Below are 23,302 nucleotides of genomic sequence, written 5' to 3'. Positions count from 1 at the left end.
TAGTTATTAAATAACACATTTGCATGTACATGTAATTTCACTAAATAAGTCAAAAATATTTAGGTACATTAATACTTTTAGTATTTTCTTTTTTAGGGAAAATTCCAGACACCTTATATAAAAATAAACAAAATATATTGCTATCCACCCTTCAAGGATATATTGATTTAAAGCATTATTAAAAAGTAGAATAAATATTAATATGAAGGTTCGACCCCTTCCAAAAAAAAAATATTGTCAAACTAATCTACAGAACAATTTTTCCTTTTACAAAAACTAGTTTTTAAAGTTTTATTCATCTGGTCAACAATAATTCATTTAATTAAAACAAAAGAAAAAAAGACACACCAAACCAAATAACATGTAAACATAAATAACTAATGAAATCTTGTTGCCAGCAAGTCTTGTTACTCGATTTTGATAGCATGCTGAAATATTATTGATGTTCGACAATAGAAAAATCGGCAGGTCTTGTGAAATTAAAGGGTGTCTGTATAGAAATCGTTTAGATATTAATGACATTTTTTTTTACTTTTTAGGTATAGAGAGTATTTTTATAAGAAGGATTATCAGAGAATTCGGGTAAGAAGGCTAAAAATTGCCTTACGATAAACGAGTTTCTGCAGCTGGTCAGTTTTGCTTATCAAAATATTTCTTGTGATAAGCAGGACTGAAAGTATGAATATACACGTAAGACAAATTCAAATGGATGTCTTTTAAACAGCTGTAAGTTATGAGCTGTTGTTCTGAATATAAGTCCCTACAAGTAAAACTCATGGAAAGTTTGTCAGTCATCACGTCCCCACTTCGATTTCCAAACTTTTATTTTTGTTTTGAGTTGTCAAATTGATTTCAAACTTTCTGTATATATTCGAATGATGCAATCTTAAGCCGAGATTTTATCAGACCTATTTAGCATATAAAGCGACAATAATTCCAAATTAAGGGGTGCCAGGATATGATATGAATCGCTCATGCTGACTGTCAGAGTGTCTGTTTAAATAGTAAATTTACTTTTCGTGATTTTAAGTACAAGTTCTGGTGAGAAATTCAAAACCCGTAAGAACACTTGCCTTTGAGATTAAAGACGTTGATAAATTTAGGAACACATCATCGAAAGTGAGAATTACCTGCGTTACGTAATCAACTCACAAAATGTGTCCACCAGTTTTAGCTCTCTTCCAAGAAAGTAACTACTTCCTGATTATCAGACCCTGTCATATCTCTAACCAATCAGCTTAGTTTAACATGGAGTATAAATGTTTATTTTCTTCGTTTAGGCAGGTAAATCTATGCATGCTAGGCTCAAGGTGCCAATATACATGTAACATGTAAGTATCATGTAAGTGATATTTGCAATATATTTTCATAATTTTGCATAATTATATTTTTTCATATTCTTGAGTTCCCTATTCATAAAGAAACAAGTTCATTTTGAGCTGTTTTCTCTAATTTAATGCATATGTCAATTAATGTAGTGAACAATAAAAATAAATATAATAGTACCAAATGGACTAATTTCTAACCGTATTCGGTTATATAAATGACAAAATAATCCTAATTTGAATTCGAAACATGAAACAGTTTAATTAAATAACCAAAACGAAAAATGTAAACAAAAATGATTAAATTGCACATGATCTCAAACCAGGAAGTAAAATGTCTAACAAATGAAACAAATAAGAAAATAACCAATTAGTACGATTATATCGACAGTATTTCATGATTCAAGTTTCGTTGTCCTTTAAATAGTTTCATTATTTTCAATGCACCATTATCTTTTATCTATTCTACATTAAGAATTTTTTTTTTTACAAAGTCATCTTATTTTTTCCTCAACAGAATGTCCTTCTTCCGGTTTTTTAGCGTACTGGTGATCGGTACGTTTATCGAAGGGTTCCGCTCAGGTATCTCTTTAGCTTATTACGTTTTAAATCATTGGTTTTTTCTGTTATCAATAATGTCTTTTACTAATTAACAATCTTTAATTGTCAATTAGTCCATGACTAGTTAAAAATTGTTAACTAATAAAAGACAATAATAATTAAGAAAAATAATATTTAAAATAAAATAATATCAAAAGCTGTATATATATTATATACATATTCCAGGCCAATCGTCATTTCCATTCGTTCATTATTGTTCATTACGTACAATACTTAGCTTTTTTCATGAACAAGTGAACATGTGAAGCCGACATGACTGTAATTTTAAAATAAAAAATCTGAAATTTGTGGAAATCCATTTGAACTTGTTACGGCTTTAACGTTTTGTCAAAACCCACAAGAAACCATCTTAATTTCTTTTAAAAAGTACACCATTCACACACATATTAAAAGGGGTGGATGGTCTTCGTAGACAATGTTAATATTCTCGGGAAAAGGAGATTTCAAATTGTTTAACGATATAAAAATTATTAAAGATACTGAATACAAATATTTGGAAGTTTTGTTTTCATTAAATAGTAGTTTATGGTAATATATAGCGTTTAAAATCCAAGAAAGACTTCTTTAAAAATTGAGATACTTATTGTATTTTAAAGAAGCTTGTTTGTAACCAAATTACTCATGAAGTCTTTCTTGGATTTTAAAATCCAATTTTTAAAATCCAAGAAAGACTTCATGAGTAATTTGGTTACAAACAAGCTTCTTTAAAATACAATAAGCATCTCAATTTTTTAATACAGTACACGTACTTGTATTGTAAATAGTCCTTGTCTTGGAGAGGGTGATGACACAAGATGTATCTAAATTATTCGATGTCAAACAATTTTAATCGTAAATAGCTCGGTAGGATGCCACTCTGCTTTCTACTGGTTGCTAATGGAAAAGAGAAACAATTCCGTACAATTTAAAGAAGTTCTTTATTCTTTAAGCGTCGGATGAAAAGTCTATTAAAACATAAAGATATTTCAAAACACCCTTAGTAAAACACAGCAATGCGAGAAGGCGAGAATGTTTTTGCGCTTAAAATCTAAGGATCGATAATTCCGCATAAGTTTGAAAATAACGCTTATAAAATGTAGGAAAACTAGAAAATAAAATCTAAACTGTTGTCATTAAATAATTAAAGAGAAAATAACTTAAAAATATTACTTAGCGGACGAATTTTTACCGATTCTTAAATTTACCTTCTTCATATTTTATGAAAACAGCATTTAATAGCATAGAAGTCCAATAATAAAACTCATTTTTAACAAAACTAGAAAACTGACCAGTCAGGAAGGGCCCCGCTATGACAATTAATATAGAGAAGTGAAAAAAATTTGAATTCCATCCTCTTTATATTAACAATGATGAAAAATAAATGCCCGGCAGAAGATGTAAAGAACTGGAATATATAGGATCTCGTGATTTGTAGTTGGATATGATTTTCATCCAACAATTAAAGTGTTTTTTTCTTGAGCCTTAGTGAGGGGATAAAACACACAAGTTGGATAAAAATCATATTATACTACAAATCATGAGATTCTATTTATCCCATATTTTATACACCGCAATCAATGTTTACACTGTTTATAAAACTCTACATTATTTTACTTCATTATGCCTAGGCAAATCCCATTGTAAAGTCACAACTGCGGGATATCAAAAAAATATCCAATGAGTCATATCCACGGGATAAAGGGGGTTAACATGGGATGAAATAAAATTTGTTAAAAAAACAAAGAATTGATACCAATGCAATGATACCTAGGCTTTGCCTCTATTCAATAAAATTATTATAAATCATTGTGTACGGTATTTTAACCAAAATAAAATATGAATATTATATTTTAAATCCATATTTCAAAAAATGTACACAATACTACACATCATTCAAAATTGACCTTAACTTCAAAACAAAGTTCATTTGCAGACACAGGCAGTGCAGTAATTAATCTCAATGTGACAGATAAAGATAAAGCTTAGGATTTTCTTCCTGTGGAAGGTTAATTAATCCCAAAGGAAAAATATTGCACAGCCTTCCATGTATACAATGGTAACATCCTCAGCAGTTATCTCTCTTTGCCCATTCATTCTCAGCAGTTATCTCTCTTAGCCCATTTTTCTTGTGCATAGTTAGGAATCTACCCCACTACCCCAGCTCCAAACCAGAAGACATAGAGAACCAAACTTAGCATCAAAATATGTATTTCTGCCTACTGAACTACCATACCAAATTTGAACTTGATTGGGCAACCATAAAAAAAGTTATTAGAAAAAAACAGGAAATTTGTGGACAGAAGAGTGACAGACGGACGGACGGACAGAAGGACGGACGGACAGAGTGATTACTATAGGGCACCCGCAAATTCTTGCGGGGCCCTAATGAAGCAAAATTATGTAAGCATCATGGAATAATTAACAATGACGCGAAATATAAAGAGAATGAAAACTTAAATTCTGGATTATAAATGACAAATTCATAGTTCTGCATAAAAAAAAGAAATATAAAAAAAGAAATATATACCTTAATTAATGTTCTTAAGCATTTTAAACAAAAGAAACTAAACTTTATCAAAATTAGCAACAGACAAAGAAAATATATAATGTAATGAAAACTTAAATTACTGAAAATTTCATTCATGCTTACCTAATGGAAAACAAACAGTTTCGGAAAATAAAAACAAGTTCTTTATTCTTTAAGCGTCGGATGAAAAGTAAATTAAGTAAATTCACCCAACATCCATCTTAATTTGGAATTGCTCTCATTAACCAGTCAGGATGCTTGATTTAAATGCTTGCGGGCTAATTTCACAGAATTTCTTCTTCGAGCTGACACTGATTTCTAAAAGCCGAAAAAGGTGATAAAGTCAATTAAATGAATTTTGATGTAAACAAAAGAAGAGAAGATTAGATAAGGCCGAATCGAGTAAATAAAGTTTTCTGACGTAAAAATAGAATAATCTTCGCGAGTCGCTTAAGTGTCACGCTGATAGCACAAAGAATTTACCTTCGAAGGTTTGTCCGAAGAAAGACATTGTCAGTTTATTTAACATATTAACTAATTGTCGAAACTAAATCTGTCGAAACTAAATAATTTTCAGAAAAGTGTCAAATTGTTTTGATGCCACGGTTATCAACAAGTAAAACGTTACAAATAAATTTTCTCTGTTTAGAAATAAAGTATCACTTTCACGAATGAAAAAAATATACAATTGAAATAGTAAAATCTAAATTATTTGGAGATAAAAATTTAACTTTGGAATGCTAAAAATAGAAAAATTGGCATATCCTGAATTAACATTCAGAAGTTATAACCTGTTTTATTAATTGAATTAAAGGGTATACAATTAAGAGAATTTCAATTTAATGTAACATACAGATCCTTGCTCGTCCTACACATCTTTAACTGGACAATACCAACGATCGACCGGTTATGTAATGCAGTCAACAGACATTGCTATTAGTGACAACTTCCTGTCTGAAGGATGGTATCGTTTTGACAGTGGTGCTGGAAATGATATGGTGACCCAAGCACCTTCAATCACACAATGCGGTACCATATACCCGATATGGTTACAAGGTATGCATTCATATAGATAAAAAGAATAAACTGAGCAATATCTTATAAGTTTTACTTACAAAATTCTAATTACATATTGATTTCTTCAAATAATTGTTTTCAAAGGAGCATTACCGTCTGATGCCGATGGAGAAGTTAGTCGAACTGCCTGTATAGTAGGATTTAGCGGACCTTGTTCGAAAACAATTACCATCAAAGTAAAAAGCTGTGGAAATTATAGAGTTTACTATTTGGTACCGGTACCTCAAACGTCCACTGGATACTGCATAGGTATTCTCATACAACCTCTTGATATAGTAAATGAAATGCGCTTACAGGTTTATAAAAATTTAATTTATAGAATCTTCGATGATGTTTGATTATAACAATTGTTTTGTTTGATAGAATGTAAATGTTACAAGTGTTATATTTTACATTCAAAATGTAGGCCAATGACCAACTTTTTAAGGTAGTGGCTTAAGAATATATTTTTAAAAAGAATGAAGAATTTTTTTTTTAATTTTGCAGTATTTTTATATTTTCTAAACTTTGAAAATATTATAATCAACTGAACCCTTTTAAAAAATCAAAACGGGTTTATAAATCGCTGTGGAGCTTAAAATATAAAATAACAATATTTGTTAATATTCCAGTTCGAATTTTCTAAATTATTTGTCAAAAATTTACCTAATATTGAATCAATTTAACCGAAAACTAAAAAATGATAACACTAAAATTAAACTTCTTATATTGACCATATAATTGATATTGCCACTTATGGGGTCAATTATCAAAGTTTAGACACGGTGACTTTAATTGTTTGTAATCATTTTACAATATTTTTTCATTGCATTCAGTTCGATTAGCTTAAAGAATAACTAAGATGAAATACACAGAAAATTTATGAAACTCTATCGACTTACAAATAAAATCTCTTTTTTATTTTGACAAAAACAAAATCCGAAACAAATAGCTCGAATTCCTCTGCTTTGTGTTAGTCATTCCATATTTTAGTAAAAATATTGAATGTTAGTAATATTCATTTTTCATATGCTTCTTGGGTTGAGAACAACATTTACTCGTGATATTAAACTTAATAACAAACCGAATCAGACAACTGAATTCTTTAATAAACTTCCTTAATGGGAGAAAATGCTGCAATTTTTTCCAACATTTTGAGACAAGTTCATTTTCCATGCAAGGCTAGATTCAGATAAAGTGCATATTCTTCAAAGAAACAAATTAAATGCAGCCAGCCTATCTTAGTGTTCTGTTTTCTTATAAAAGAAACATTTTGATTAACCAGCAACTAATCTAATATGTGATTGGCATTTATGTAATAGGGGAAAACTCGCCTTGTCCTGAGGGAAAAACATCAAAAACGGGATTTACCCCTTGTCAAGGTAAATTGTATGAGTTTTGGGGTAATACATGGATATGACATATTAAGTTATGTGTATTTATTCTAACTACAAACACATTAGCAACTAACTTTGAAATACATGGAAAAGCATTTACTCTTATTCAACAATGTAGTCGATAAATAAGACTTCTGATTTGTTAGATTATTAATGATAAATCATCAACATATTTTATATCCAATGAATTTGAAAAATCGTAAAAGGGAAATGTTAAAAATTCATTTTAGAAGACCTTTTTAATATTCTAAATGGGGTAAACCTTTGTACAGAAATTAGGCTCATTATGCTGTAATGAACTTACGATACTATGTAGACAATTTATTTAAATTATTTATAATAAAACATTTAAATTAAGAATATCAAAAACACGAAAAAAATAGCATTGATTGTAACAATGCTCTTTAAAAAGAACATATATGTCATTAATTGAATTCTAATAAATTCGCCTTTTATTGCTTATTATCATCTTGTTACACATACGTTTTTAGCTCACCTGAGCTGAAAGCTCAAGTGAGCTATTCTGATCACTTTTTGTCCGTCGTCCGTCTGTCCGTCCGTCCGTCCGTCCGTCCGTCCGTCCGTCTGTCCGTCTGTCTGTCCGTCTGTAAACTTTTTACATTTTGAACTTCTTCTCTAAAACCGCTTATCCAATTTCAACCAAATTTGGCACAAAGCATCCTTATGGGAGGGCGAATATAAATTGCAGAAATAAAAGTCCGATCTGTATTCAAAGCGGAGAAAACCTTGAAACTGTAGAAAAAGGGGGGTGCATTTTTAAAAATCTTCTTCTCAAGAACTACTGATTCCAATTCAACGTAGTTTAGCATAAATTATCCTTATGGGAAGGAAAATATAAATTGCAAAAATTAAGGTCTAATACTGTTTCAAATCTGAGTTATTACGAAAATAATAATAAAGGAAAAGTTTAATAGCCTCGGATTCGGCATCCGGTAAAATGGGTAGACAAGACTTGGCCTGGGCAAAACAAAAGAAAAGCAGTTATTAATCTGCCAATCTCATTAAAATTTCAGGATATTTGATTGACCAGTATATTTGTATTTGCTGTAAATATTGCTGCAAAATAATGCGTATTTGGAATTGACGATTGCCGATCTGCCCCGGCTTTTATTTTGCCACGGCCCGGTTTTGCTTACCCATTTTACCAAGACTCGTATTCCATACTTCTAAAACGAGGTTCTTTGTTTAAAGCAGCCATGACATTATACGAAAAAGGGTCGATCTGACTATGATGAATTTGCTTGTTGTGCAACAGTTCGCGTATGAAGGGAAATTTTTGAAACATGAAAAATATATTGGTGCCGATTTTGTGAAGTAAATTGAGGCTAAATATTTCAATGCGTTGACAGTTTTCACACATGACGTTGATGTTAGCTTGTTCTGATTTTCGTTTCGTTTTCATTATTTATGCTTTGTAACCTGGAAACTGTCGTCTGTATTTCGTGATTTTTACGTATCAAATCAAACAGAGACTTCGGTAAATCAAACAGTTACGTTAACTGTTTACCTGCGCAAATTAAGCAAAATCTGATGTAGGAGTACTGAAATACAATTCATTCTATCGGTAATTCGGCATTATTTTTTGCGTAATGGTAGATTAATGCAATAGGTTTTTGTTAAGATGCTCGGCATTTTTTCTAGTTTATTCAGTTTAAATAGAGTTTGATATCGCTTACGGAAATATGTAGGTATATACATGTATATATATGATTCATTTCGAAAAAATAAATTGTGTTCTTTATTTGTTATACATGTAGTGCATGTTTCTTGTGTTTAATTGTTAACAATTTCTATTTACTAACCATTTTTGAGTGTTTGCTTCGAATTATAAGCAAGATACAGAGAATTGCTAGCAATTCTATGTTTGTACACAGATCTTAAAAGCTAAAGATTAAATCAAAGTACTGATAGTACTGAAAAGCGCTAACCCAGCTTCTGTATGTATATAACAGATATATGTATATAGCATTTCAGCTTCTGTATACGCACTATATTTCCTCATCACTGCATGACAGTCCCTGCAATGATGTATGTAAGCCCCGTACATTAATTTCACAATAACCCGTAAATTAGATTCACAATAGCCCGTGCAGTTATGTGCATAAACCTCTGAAACTGGTTCCCTAACCAGTTTAAATGATGTATACTTTTGCTTAGAGGGGGCGGTTATTCGATGCACCGGAAGTTGAAGTCTAACGACAATAAAGGGCTGAGCTATGCTTAGCGCTTTAAAAAGTAAAATAATTGTCAATATTTATTACGAAAATTTTCAAAATCTGTTCTTCCAGAAACCAACTTATTGAATTGTAAACTTAACCTTTTTAGCTCACCTGAGAATGGGGCCACAATGGGGGGTCGAAGTTTAACAAATTAATATATAGAGTAAATCTTTAGAAATCCTCTTCTCAGAAACTAATCGGCCAGGAAAGCTGAAACTTGTGTGGAAGCATCCTCAGGTAGTGTAGATTCAAAGATGTGAAAATCATGACCCCTGGGGATAGGGTGGGGCCACAATGGAGGGTCGAAGTTTAACATATGAATATAAAAAGTAAATCTTTAAAAATCTTCTTCTCCGAAACTAATTGGCCAGGAAAGCTGACACTTGTGTGGATGCATCCTTATGTAGTGAAGATTCAAATTTGTGAAAATCATGACCCCCGGGGGTAGGTTTGGGCCACAATGGGAGATCGACGTTTTACATAGGAATATACACAGTTAATCTTTAAAAATCTTCTTCTCAGAAACTAATCAGCCAGGAAAGCTGACACTTGTGTGGATGCATCCTCAGGTAGTGAAGATTCAAAGTTGTGAAAATCATGACCCCTGGGGGTAGGTTGGGGCCACAATGGGGGATTGAAGTTAAACATATGATTATATACAGTAAATCTTTAAAAATCTTCTTCTCAGAAACTAATTAGCCAGGAAAGCTAAAACTTGTGTGGAAGCATCCTCAGTTAGTGTAGATTCAAATTTGTGAAAAGCATGACCCCTGGGGGTAGGTTTGGGCCACGATGGGAGGTCGATGTTTTACATAGGAATAAACAGAGTCATCTTTAAAAATCTTCTTCTTAGAAACTTATCAGCCAGGAAAGCTGGAACTTGTGTGAAAGCATCCTCAGGTAGTGTAGATTCAAAGTTGTGAAAATAATGATCCCCAGGGGTAGGGTGGGGCCACAATGGGGGGGGGGTCAAAGTTTAACAAAGGAATTTATAGGGTAAATCTTTAAAAATCTTCTCAGAAACTAATCAGCCAAATGATTCTTTATAATTGTTAAGACTTTGGCCTCAGGACAATTCTTTGGCCTCACGAGAAGGTTGAGAGTTTACTGTACGTTTATATCCCATATATAAACTATTGTTAGGGATCTTTTTGAGAACTGCAATACTCAACACATGATATGACTATAAAATCATCCTGTTAGAAAAGGGACTAATGATTATAAACATTAGAATATCCAGGGGAAAATGGATTTTATTTATACAGGATTTACATGAATTATTGTATATTGTCCAGATAGTTTGTATTATGACTCCATTGAGCTGATTTTATCATACCTATTGTTCCTCAGGTGAGCGATGTGGCCCATGGGCCTCTTGTTATTGACAAATTATCTAATTATGTTAAATCGCACAAGATAGCAAAAGGCAAAACAAAACAAAGCAAAAAAAAAAACAATAACCCCCCCTCTAAAAAAAAGAAAAAAAAAGAAAAGAAAACTCTCAAAAATAATAACATACACAATGACCACGATAAATGAAGTTTACTTCATAAAAGGTTATTTCTAACAAAGAAATTTGTTTTAAATATTCACTACACAGTGAGTGTTTAAAATATTATCATACTTGATACAAATATGTAGACTCCATCTACTTACCTTTCCCAGGCTATATACAATGCTTCAACGATAAACATTACATTACGTATATTCGGTTATGCATTTTACTTACAAGAGCTTCGTAGCATGTACTGTTTCATCTTGATAAGACAAAGATCATTGATCAAATACTTTAGAATCATGAAAGTGAGTTCAAAATTTAAGAAAAATTGTCAAAGTGTTTATAACCTCTTCCTTTTGAATCTTTTGATTTTTCGAATTAGGTCATATTGTATTTTAAATATGACTGTAATTATCTTTTCGTAATTACTTATCTTTTGAACCAACACTACCTTCCTTTCATTTAAATCTGTTATATTTACCAGATATTATTCCTAAAAGTACAAACCCATCCGTAAAAGTCTCATTGGAAAACAAACAAAATTTAAACATACCGTTATTAAAACCGGTGGAGCCTGTATTTAAATGTTTGTTTGATGAGCCGTCTGGCGGTCCATACTGGTATGACACATATTGGTCCATCAATATGGACACTGTCAAAGTGGTAAAATCACAACTGCACAACAGCAATCAAAGCTGGCTGTATCCCAACGACTGGGTCGACAATTATGATTTAAATATGGTGGTAAGTAGAAAGATTACGTGTTTTAAATAATTTTAAAGGGGAAGGAGAGTCAAAAACATAATTTATTTATTTTAATAAAGTGGTGTAAATTATCACATGTGGTCATGCTGTTTTGAAAATAAAATACGTAATTAAGCTTTAATGAACGTTTGAAGTTGGAGGAATTGTATTTACTGGAGGCTGACATGATGTAGAACTCTTTTTTATTAAAAACCAAAAAAATTAATTATTTTGACATTACACCATCTATTCCGATTTGGTTTACATATAAAAATGAATTTAAACAGTGCTCTGAATATAATTCACGCTGGTTTATACCTTTCTGTTACTCAAATAATCGACTAAACAAAATTGATAATGTTTGAGTTCACACGTCAATCTAAAGAATAAATACATGTATCATTGTATGCATAAATATATGCAATTTTATTAGTAAATGACAGCTGTTAATCTGCTATCATTCAAAGTTGAAAACGACCTCGATTAAATTTTTTATTCCAAGTCAAGTTCTTCGCTAACTGAATAAATGTTATAATTGTAATCGGGATGTTAAAAATTCATTCTTTAAAGTCGGAATTAACATGTCGAAATAACGACGGCAGACATTTTCTATGATACTTGGCATCTGTTGACAATTTTCACATTTACGCGGAGATTTCTCCGACACTAACCCCCGCTTTTAGATTTCAACGAACATGCTCCATTTGACGTTAGTTTGTAGTTTGCAAAGCAAAAGAACGGTCTCAAATCAATATTGTATAAAATTTTCCAGGACTTGTCATATAGAGCGAATATCATGATTTACTTATACTGATGTTATGTTAATAAGACAAACCGGAATAGATGGTGTGACGTCATAGATTAAAGTTCAATGACAGCCCCCATGGCGGCGGGAAATTTAAATTAAGCGATCGATTTTCATGATTTATTCATTGTTCCGGGGTTTTTAATGAAAATAAATACGATTTACAATTAGGCTATAGTAGATGATAATTAATTGATTTATTGTACAACATATTTTTAGTTTCCTTCCCCTTTAAGTCATGATACAACGTAACACTAATTTTTAGCCGATTTGAGCTGAAAGCTGAAGTGAGCTTCTCTGATTACATTTTGTTCGTCGTCCATCCGTCCGTCTGTCCGATTGTCTGTCCGTCCGTCTGTAAACTTTTTACATTTTGAATTTCAACTAGATTTGGCATAAAGCATCCTTATGGGAAGGCTACTATAAATTGCAGAAATAAAAAGGCAGTTTGCATTCAAAGCTGAAAAAACCTTGAAACTTTCAGAAAAAGGGGGTGCAATTTTAAAAATCTTCTTACAGAGGTTCACTGTTTAGGTTTTGGGTAACCATTCTGGGTCCTCTCTAGTCTAAATTATTTTGCATTACATATTAATTCTAGTACTACATTTATATTTTCCAATGCCAAATAAACTACATTGAATAAAATTGTTTTTAAAGGATTACATTTCTGCAGAGTTTAGTAAGGAACTATATTTTGTGGCCGAAGGTTTTCAAGAAGGAAATATATAATTTTCAAAACTCCCTAGTTTTAGAGTACTTTAGCTTCCTAGTTTTCAGCGAGGACAAAACTTCTAGATAGTTTGTGTATTACGATATATTCATGATATTCTGAAAAACATGTCTAAACAATATTGTGATATTTCTATCGATATGTTTTGGCATATTTAGCTTATATTTAAAAGAAGTTAAGAAAAAATTAAACCCAATTTTGGCCTAAAATTAGCTTATTTCTTGCTTTATCTCAAATTTTTAAAATGTTACCCCTATTTGTTTTACTTTTAAATGATACATTAAATTTTGTATTTGTATGCAAAGATTTGAATAGATGACATTACTATATCATCTTTATTTGCATTATAATTCAATTACTCCAAGAGTAACATCTGTTGTTGTGTTCATTGTGTACTGGCCATTGAAGCCATCAGTAAGGCAAGAATTTTGACTTAGACTTAGATTTTACTTTTTTAGTCACTACATATATTCAACTTCATACTGTATTAAAATCATTACCAAATGATTGTTCAAACTATAAATATTTGTTTGATTTCTTCAAGTTATCAATTTCTCTGTCAAATTTTAGCAAAAATTTCAGGAAAATTATCGTTTCTGTTAGGGGCCCTATATTTCCAAAATATGGAACGTGACATGGGTCAAAAATATAATTAATGAACAGTTTAGGCCCCCTCTTTATATCTAAGTGGTTTTCGGATGATTAGCATTACTATTATTTCAGGAGCCAACCTCCTTAAGAACTATTGAGTCAAAGTCAGCGAACTTTAGCATAAATCATCCTTATGGAAACGAAATATAAATTTCAAAATTTAATGGCTAATTTTGTTCCAAATTTGAGTTATTACGAAAATAATAATAATTAAAAAAAGGGGGGGGGGTCAGTTCAATCAGTTTATAACTTCGGATTCGGTATTCCATACTTCGAATACAAGGTCGCCATGTTGGTTAGACAAAGATAAATTTGTTAGTTGTGTGCGAAGATATTATTTGCAAAGGGGTTCTTTGAAACATGCAAGATATATGTGTGCTGATTTTGTGAAGTAAATTGAGTTTAAATATTGCACTGCGTTGACAGTTTTCAATTTTGACGGTGGTGTTAGCTTGTTTTGATTTTCGTTTCATTATCGATGCTTTTGTACCTTGGGATCTATCTCCTGTATTTTGTAATTTTTACACATCAAAGTAAGCATAGACTTCGGTAAATCAGACAGTTGACTGTTTACCTGCGCAATATAGGCAAAATCTTATGCATCTTATGCATTGACAACATACTAAAAACAACTCATTCTATCGGTAATTCGGTATGATCTTTGACGTAATGGTTGATTAATGCAGTGTGTTTTGCTGAGATGCTCAGCATTTTCTCGAGTCTATTCATTTAAGAGAAGAGTTTAATATCGCTGACGAAAATACACACAAACACACACAATTGTCAAAAATAAATTGTGCTCTTTATTTGTTTAGTGCAAATGTGTTTTAATTGCTACAATTTTCTATTACTAACCATATTTAGAGTTTAGCTTCGAATTATATAAGCAAGATACATAACTTATTTCACAACTCTGTTTGTACAAAGAGTCCATTCTGTTTTTGTTTACATTTTAAATGCTAAATAAGAAATAGTAATGGAAAAAATCTTTAGTTTATTGTAATAAACTTATGTGAACAAAAATGACTCGAACCAAGCAGAACTGCGAGCTCTCTATCTTGCTTATTATTTTATTATTGATGCTGAAAGCTTGGTTGATCAATACAAAATGTCTCGCTAAACGTTAAATACTCATGTACAAAAAAAATTTAAAAGGATGATAGCTATGCTTTAACTTCTTTCTTGGGACCCCTCGTTATATGATGGGGATCATATATGATCTCCTTTTACGGAGATAAAGGCATTTTTCGCTATTCCTAAGAAAATATTTGAGCGTAAATTACCCTGTTTTGTAGCCATTGGTTTCTTTTATATTAAGATGAAAATAATGGGATTGACTTAAGTTGTTTTGTGTTCAAATTATGCATCAGAAAAGATCAATCAATTTTATCATTTAGAATATCTGTAAAACTCCACCGGTGCAGAATAAGTTTGAAGTGTTAAAAATCTAATAAAAAAATAAAAATAAAATTGAAAGGGGTTCATGGTTTCCTCTTTCCAACCACTTGTTTAAAAAAGTCTGGATCTTGCTAATTCATTTGGTTACTGTTCTTCAAAATAGGGTACCCTATTTCTATCAGTCGGAGTTAGAGCTTAGAGCAAGTGTGTCTATGGAGGCACATTGACGTTATATTTTAATAGATCTAGAAAAAATAAATGTCAATTAACAAATATCTCTGTTTAGATGACGGACATCTCGATACCAATCCCAAGTTTGTTTTCTGGTTATTATTTTTTCATTTTATTAAGTATAAGTTAAGTGAATTCATTTTAGAAGTTGGGTAGGGATCCAGAAAAGTAATTGTCCGAAACGGAAATTTTCATATATCTTTTAATAAAGATATATCTTCAATGTATCTCCATACAGATGGGCAAATATATCTCCCAAGAATTGAAAATATAAGCATAGAATACCCTACTTTTTAACAAAGTAAGAGCTTTAAAAAGTACAATTTTATCTCAACAATTGATTGTAGAGTGGACACCAACAACATCCTTTAATATTTTTATCAGATTTTTAAATCTTGAATTTCAGTCTGTTGCTGCATGCGCAGTTCTAAGTAATTAAGAATTGCATTGTTCTGTTTGTGTAAAACTATACATATTTTGCATACAAAACAACATAAAGAACCTCTTGTTTTTTGCTTTTTTATCATATAGCAAATATTTTGGGCTTAACACATGCAAATGCAAGATATGTTTACATTTTTATCCTTACAATGACAAGATATCCGCACATCTCTCTGAATCAAAGAGTCTTATGAACAACATCAAATTTGTATTCCATTCGGTTTTTCTCGATGTTCAAACATGTGCACTTCCTTAATGGGGATGTATATTTAAGGATAAAAATGGAAACATTTCTTGAACTGGCTTGTTTCTGCTCAAAACTGGCAAAAAATGTTGTCAAACGATATCAAAGCAATAAATATGAAGTTCTACATGTCATTTTGTTTGAAAAGTATGCATACAAGAACAGGACAATCATTATGGCTTTTTTATCACTCAGAACAGCTCTTAAACTGCGCAGGTATTTTTTGAGGATTTAAAAATGTAAAAAATATGAAGGGTGTTTATAGGTGTCCTCTCTACAGCCATTTGTTGAGAAAAAGATAATTTTAATCAGTCGACATGGGATGTAATTTTAGAACAGGAAAAATCCAGTCTATACTTAAAACTCCTGTGTCTATGGAGACATATCGATGTTATATTTTCATGAAAAAATAAATGTCAGTTCAAAACAATCCGATTTGAATTTGATATAAATCCCTATACCGGTCCCATGTTTGTTTTATGGGGATGTTTTAGTTCTATAACGATAAGATAAAGTATATTCTTTTTAGAAGTGTGATAGGGGTCCAAAAAGGGATTGTCCTAAATTAAAAAAGTATACATCATATTTCAATGCAAAGTACCTCCATAAACACAGACAAATATTTTTTGTGGCGTTTGAGGCCCATTTTGTGATTAGGGTACCTTTCTTTGAGACAACGTTACAACTTAAATAAGCAAGCTTAGACATTCTCAACAAATGGTTTAAGATAGGACACCAATGATATTTTTTCAGATTTTTTAATCTTCAAAATAAATCTGTCCTTGTACCAGCTGCGACAACTGTTTTCAGTGATTAAAAGGAATGTTTTTGATCTTGTATGCATACTTTTTAAACAAAATGACATGTAAGACTTCGTACTTTATATATTTTGGCAAAAGTTTTGATCAGTTTCGAACAGAAACAAGCCAATTAAAGAAATGCTTACATTCTTATCCGCAAATGTACAAGATGACCGCATAAATCCCTTAATTTATATTGAAATACAGGTACAATGTTCAGTACGTGTTCGGCAATTCGAAAAAGGCATTCCAGGTCATCACAACTACAGTGACAATTTTCCAGCTGGAATGTTTGTAAGTATAGATAGCGTTAATATTTAGAATAATTTGTAATTACAATTTTTTTTCGTTAGACAATTGTGTTAATGGATACACATTCTTTTTGCCTGTTTAGCCCTCGTCTTTTTCACACAAACTCAAAGAAGGGGAAACGATTTCCATAAAATTGACAGTAACTGTTCCTCTTGGATGTTTTGATATAAATCATCAAAATAACTGTAAAACAAGTATTTTCCTACTAACTCCGGAATACCGTTCTTCAACTAATTCATGCAAGCCTCTTAGTAAACAAGGTGACTTAGCATTTGACGAAAAGGGATGTGGCATTGTTATTGAAAGCTCTACATGGTGGGACGAAAAAATCCTTAATGTTACCGGCAAATCTGACGGGTTAATTAATTATCCCAAAGGTAGAAACTTAAATATCAAGCTAGGTTCTAAAACGAATAGTCCAGACGATCCATCGAAAGTTTGGTTCAACTTTACCATGCCTGATATTAAGGTTAGTACTTATATCTCTGAACTTCGAGAAAAGACTTTTCCAAGCTCTGCATGATATTAAAATTGACTTTTTGAATCAAGTAATTAAAATCTTTCAAGAAAGAACATATGTTAACTTTCTTAAAAATCATTTTTATCACATAAATAAAGTTTACAGAGAAGCGTGGCCATTAATTTCTTTATTTTATTGTTAAATTCATGGGCCGTTTTGACTGTGTGTATATCTCAATACATCAACAATATATTTGATTGCATAATGCAATGTGCATTAAAGATATTTATTTTTAGTTTTGATTTAATATTTTCACTATGTAAAATAAACATTTTAATATTACAGTGTAAAACTAATAACTCTAATTGGTCATTAAATCAGTTTTTACAATTTTAACAAAAACCGAATGTGAAAGGAAGGTTTATGAAGCATTTAAACTACGTTACCTTATATTTGATTGTTCTGACTTTCGTATCAGGTTCGCCTATATGACAAGGACGAACATATGAAAAACAAACTTTGCTACGCAGATACAGACCCTAGAATACAAACTTTTGACGGAAAACCGTGGACAGCTTCTTTGGCAGGGGAATTTGTCATGTACAGAGATACACAAAGGAGAATAGCAGTAAGTACCTAAAATTATTCTCGTTTAAATTTGTAAAATTTCAGTAAGCAAATAACTATAAAAGTTATTTTTGTAGGATTTAGGACTATTGTATTCTTTCTGATTCAATGTAAATTGTTTTCTTAATCAATGTTCACGCTATTTTTTCCTCTTGTCGGTGGACTAATTGGCATCACGAAGGATATTGTGGTTGCGGCATTGCCATTAGAGTAGAGAACTCACTGTTTGCTTATCGTACTTGCGAGAGAATATCCAATCATTACAGTAAACCTCTAATTCATCATGATACTGTGTATCATATTTGTGACGATCGCCATATGGTAGTAGATATTGGGAACCCATGGTCAACGGTAAATGGAAATAATTATATATTAGTTTGAAAATACAAATAAACGAAATAATATGCTCCAAAATCAGCTTTACTTTGTTTGCTTTAATGTTTTCATTAAAGATAACTCTCCCGAATGGAGCTAAGGTAAAGTATCGTATAGGACAGGATTGGATTTATAACATTCATATTACACCATCAATTTTTGACGAGGGCAATGTTGAGGGGTTGTGTAGAAACCCAAATAGTGACACATCTGACGATTTCATTCCTCAAGGGTCGAGAGTATCGACTTCCAACACAAGAAACTTTCAAGCAAGTTGGAGGTAAAGTTGATATTGTGCATTTCATTGTATTTCAAATTTAAAAAAACCTCGCACTCAAAATGTCATCAAATTTATAAAAAGAATATGGATAACACTGTTTGGAAACATTTAGGAGCAATTGATCCACCTCGACAAGGGTTATCTTATATAGCTGTACATGATTTAATAAGTGAAATTAACTACATAAATTCCACAAAAACAAGCAAATCGAACAAACAAACACAGGTCGCCTCTATATTCCATAAATGTAAACATACTGATAAAAATATTTATTTATGACATTTTAGGGTTGATATTAGTTCTACAGAGAGCCTCTTTGGAGTCAATACAAAGTTCAACAATAGTAATTTTATGTTGCCGAAATATTGTGACTGTGCTGAAGAAATAAAAGAAAATGAATACAGTATATCTAAATACCATACAGCACGTTGTTCAGCTTCATCAGCTATCATGTGCTCCCAAACTACAACTCCAAATAGTTTGACATCAACGTGCACAAGCTACCAAAATCGATATAAACGAAATTCCAATAATTTTGATTTTCAACGACGCCTCATAGACAAAAGGAGTGCTGAAAGTGATGGCGTCACCGAAATTATGCCCTTGACCATTGATCCAAGTTTTGACCCGAACTTTATTCCTCCCGTAAGTATCAATAGATTTCAAAAGCAAGAAAATATTTACTTTATTGCGTTCTACATCCGTCTACACTTCGGGTTTGAACTTAAACCTATGCACAAAACGTTTTGAATATGTTTTTATATTTTGCAAAGTATATCTTCTTCAATCCTTTCATAAATTTCATATACATGTACTGTGGTTTCATCAATATTCGTTGAATACCAATTTTCGTGGATTTCGTTGTAAAGTAGATCCACGAAATTTAATGTTCATTGAAGTGCAATATCTATTAACATTTTGTATTGATAGGGTCATTGGCCACGAATTTACATATCCTTGAAACTGTGATTTTCACTTTATCCACGAAAATTGATACCCTTGAATATTAATGAAACCACAGTATCTGACTTTACCTTCTCTTAATAATCATTTTGTGGTGAGTGCCAAAGGGTTTAGATGGCTTCTGCTTGGCACCGAAAGCAACTTCATTTTTCTTACCCAACTGACTTATTTTGCTGATTTTAACTGTTGTTAGACTCCCTCATGGAAGAATGGTTGGAATGAATCAACAGCACGAGAACACTGTGAAAATATTATTCTCAATAACCCGGCTAGGATAAGTTGTCAGAACTACATTCCAATGGGAGAAAGTGCCAATATATCGATAGAGCAATGTGTCCTAGACATAAGGGTAAATGCATTAGATTGAAACATAATTGAAGTTGGCATTGTGCACTGTAACAATCTTTTCTCTGATCTGTTTCTACACAGTGATAACAAAATACACTTTATTAGAAGTTGCATTAAACAAAACAAGGGTGTACTGTGAGAAGACATTAGACATAACATATTACTTGTTATTCTTGAATTTATTTATATATTTAAAGAAAAGAGATTTTTCGTTTTATAATATTTGTGTTTTATAAATATATTTTTAAAAATTTTGTTTTTCAGGATAGTGGATCGACAGAGTTTTCAAAACATACTTTGGAATCTTTAAACCATTTTTGTTTTGACCAAATAAAAAAATATGAAATATATTACGTAAGGAAAGGCACTAAAAGAGCTTCCGTTGTAGATGCAATAGGAAAACTTATTTGTCCTAATGATTGCTCTTCTCATGGTGTCTGCAATGAAGGCACTGAATATTATCTAAAATTTTGAGAAATTTAAAAGTAAGCACACAAATGGAGATTCAGACAGTATTACTGAATTCTTCGTGATGAGAAAAAAATTTGTACGGTAATCTGTTAAATATGAAATGTTTCAAGATTATCATAAGGTCAATGTAAAGTTGATAAATCTCTTTCTTTTTTTTACAGTAAATGTTTCAAAAATTCATCTTAACATGTTTATTACTATTTTCACATAGTCAAATAATTAATGTTACCTTAAAAGATTCATCTGATTACTTTATTTAAGGACAGTGCAAATGTAGAGATCCATACATTGGTGTCGACTGTTCACTCACTGCCTCAACACCGCCAACAAATGTTACCTTACCGGAAAACGGATTATGTAAAACGAGCAAACGTGCATGCAAGAAAACAAACATCTTTGGTTATTTTCATTCGGAAGTTGTTTACGCCAAATTAGAGGAATTTGAAGTAAAGTTTCATTAGAATTGATAATATATATAGCCCACAAATAAATGTCTCTTTTAAACAAACGTGCCCTAGTTGAAATGACCTGGCTGATTTAATGTAATGCAATGATTGCTCTGGGGACGAGATTACATTTATTTATCACAGTTCATTTTGTACTAGAACATCGAGACTATGTAAAACTCGTGACACAAAGTATCATCGACAAAGTGGCTTTTTATAGTCTTACAATTTGTTGATTAATATAATAAACTTTCAACCAAATTTTGATTTGCTTGTGCAAACCCTAAAATTAGGTGGTCAAGCTTGATATTAGAATTTCATTTCACATAATACTATTTTACAAAACAACCTGTAATCTTATTTCATTTTGTGAAGTTTTAAATTTAAATATTATTGTAAATAATGATCATTTTTGATCATCTCTTGTTGATTTTGTAACAGTGCATGAAGCCATTTTATTACTCTCACACAAGACTAATTTCTTCTTTTAAGATAACGGATCTGGGGAAGACAACCAAGCATTCAACTGCAACCTTCCAAACAACGCATATTACTCCTATTATTTTACGAATCAATTTGCCGACCACTAACCGTAGAAGACGTTCTCCATCCGGGAATTTATATGGGATTGGTTTTCACATTAGTTTGTCCTATTACAATATACATTTTGGTAAATCCATGCCCATTGTTATTTTCAACGACGTCTGTTACACCTGTAGTGTTTCAACGTTGGAATGTAACATTACGGTAAAAATAATCCTTACAAATTTTTATAACATGTACATGTATATCATAATTTTACCTAAAAGAAATATATGTTGATCCTTAATATGTTCAGAGATCAATGATTTTTGAAAAGTCAAAATTGGATCTTTATAAATTCTAAAGACCTTAAAATGTTGTCATTTGTTTCACATAGAAGAGTGTTTGAGGTTGAAAAAATTAGAATTCCCAATCAATTCGATTTATTGCTAAATAGCTCCTCAGTCCGGTTTTTTGCTTGTAATTTTGTGTCTTTTTTAAACTAAAGTTGTAAAAAAGTTAAATTAAAAATTTCTAAATGTTTTGTAAAACTGATTTTACGAGGGGACAAAATCTTTTTTAGTACAGTGTACTTTTCAGCAAACCTCTTAGGGCTAAACTGTTTCTTAAAAAAAGTATTGATATCCTTTAAAAAGACTTAATCAGTAATTTTTTTATAATTAGAGATCATGTGAAGATTCTTTGTCAAAACAAAACACGAATGTCAAAAAAGACAAGGAAGGTAATGGTAAGCTTTTATTGTTATTTAAAGTTATTGTCTCTTAAACAACTTCCTTTTGGGTATATTTCTATGCAAAAAAATACTATTTGAAATTTTCATTTTTTGAATCTATTATTACTGATTAAATTTGGGTAATGCCTTTGAAAGATTGTTTTATTTTACATAAATGTGTAACATTACAGAGACAAGACATAAACATGTTAACGTTTGGTATCTATTCACACACACACACGCACACACACACACACACACACACACACACACACACACACACACACACACACACACACACACACACACACAAAGAGACATGCAGACTATTTTTTATTACTGTCATGTACAAATTTTACTTGCTTTTTTTTTTTTTTTTTTATTCTGTGATTTTTTGATAGAAATTTCTCTGGCTTTGATCTCAGCTCTATGTATTGTTTCTGTCATCATCCTTGCGGTTGTCTGCGTTTTACTCTATCTTAAGATTAGACCGAATACTCGTTTAAGGTAACTTTTTTTTAAATGTACATGTTTACTAGTTAATCAGTCTCCTGAATAATTTTAATCATAATTTAATCCAACACCACATAATATTTAAAACTGATTATAAACAGGTCATAAATGTCATACCTTGATTTTTAGCCCAAAAGTGGACATAAACAGCCAATCATCTAAGTGTGAACAGTTTCCCCCACAGCTTTACGAGACCATCAACACAGACTGTATCCCTTCTCAGCCTCCTAATTATGAATCCCTCAGCCCCCCAAGTTTTGCAACAACATAGGTGTGCGGGCCAGGGCACCTTGATACCAACGTCATATGCATTATTTAAACAATTCACAGGTAGTTGAAAAACAATAATCACATATGAGTAATGAAAAGTAATTTCTTTTCTAAAAAGTGTTGTTTTTTTTCCTATATTAAGCATTGACAGTTTGTACAAAATTAAAAATAAAATGGGGATTGTTAATGTCATTAACAGTCAACTTTTTTCTAAAAATATTTTAGAAAGCTCGGTGTAATGGTTTTTATACTTTATGAGTTAATCAAATTATTCATTGCGACGTCAACAAAAGTA

At 31.4% G+C, this 23,302-nt stretch overlaps 1 protein-coding gene across 1 annotated transcript; it reads left to right on the top strand.

Annotated features, from left to right (window-relative positions):
- Nucleotides 1-1,843: 1,843 nt before the first annotated feature.
- Nucleotides 1,844-23,008, top strand: LOC128162187 (von Willebrand factor D and EGF domain-containing protein-like). The gene is made up of 18 exons (XM_052825374.1): nucleotides 1,844-1,907; nucleotides 5,308-5,508; nucleotides 5,614-5,778; nucleotides 6,831-6,890; nucleotides 11,128-11,387; nucleotides 16,895-16,981; nucleotides 17,082-17,468; nucleotides 17,938-18,086; nucleotides 18,218-18,437; nucleotides 18,539-18,741; nucleotides 19,029-19,386; nucleotides 19,898-20,053; nucleotides 20,317-20,500; nucleotides 20,785-20,969; nucleotides 21,462-21,716; nucleotides 22,176-22,239; nucleotides 22,626-22,731; nucleotides 22,867-23,008. Exons 1-18 carry the CDS (start codon nucleotides 1,844-1,846, stop codon nucleotides 23,006-23,008), a joined length of 3,246 nt encoding a protein of 1,081 aa, XP_052681334.1.
- Nucleotides 23,009-23,302: the final 294 nt, after the last annotated feature.

This window comes from Crassostrea angulata, chromosome 9 (genome assembly GCF_025612915.1).
Source record: "Crassostrea angulata isolate pt1a10 chromosome 9, ASM2561291v2, whole genome shotgun sequence".
Lineage (NCBI taxonomy): Eukaryota > Metazoa > Mollusca > Bivalvia > Ostreida > Ostreidae > Magallana > Magallana angulata.
Note: the sequence above shows the minus strand (reverse complement) of the source record. Positions and strands in the feature narration are given on the sequence as shown.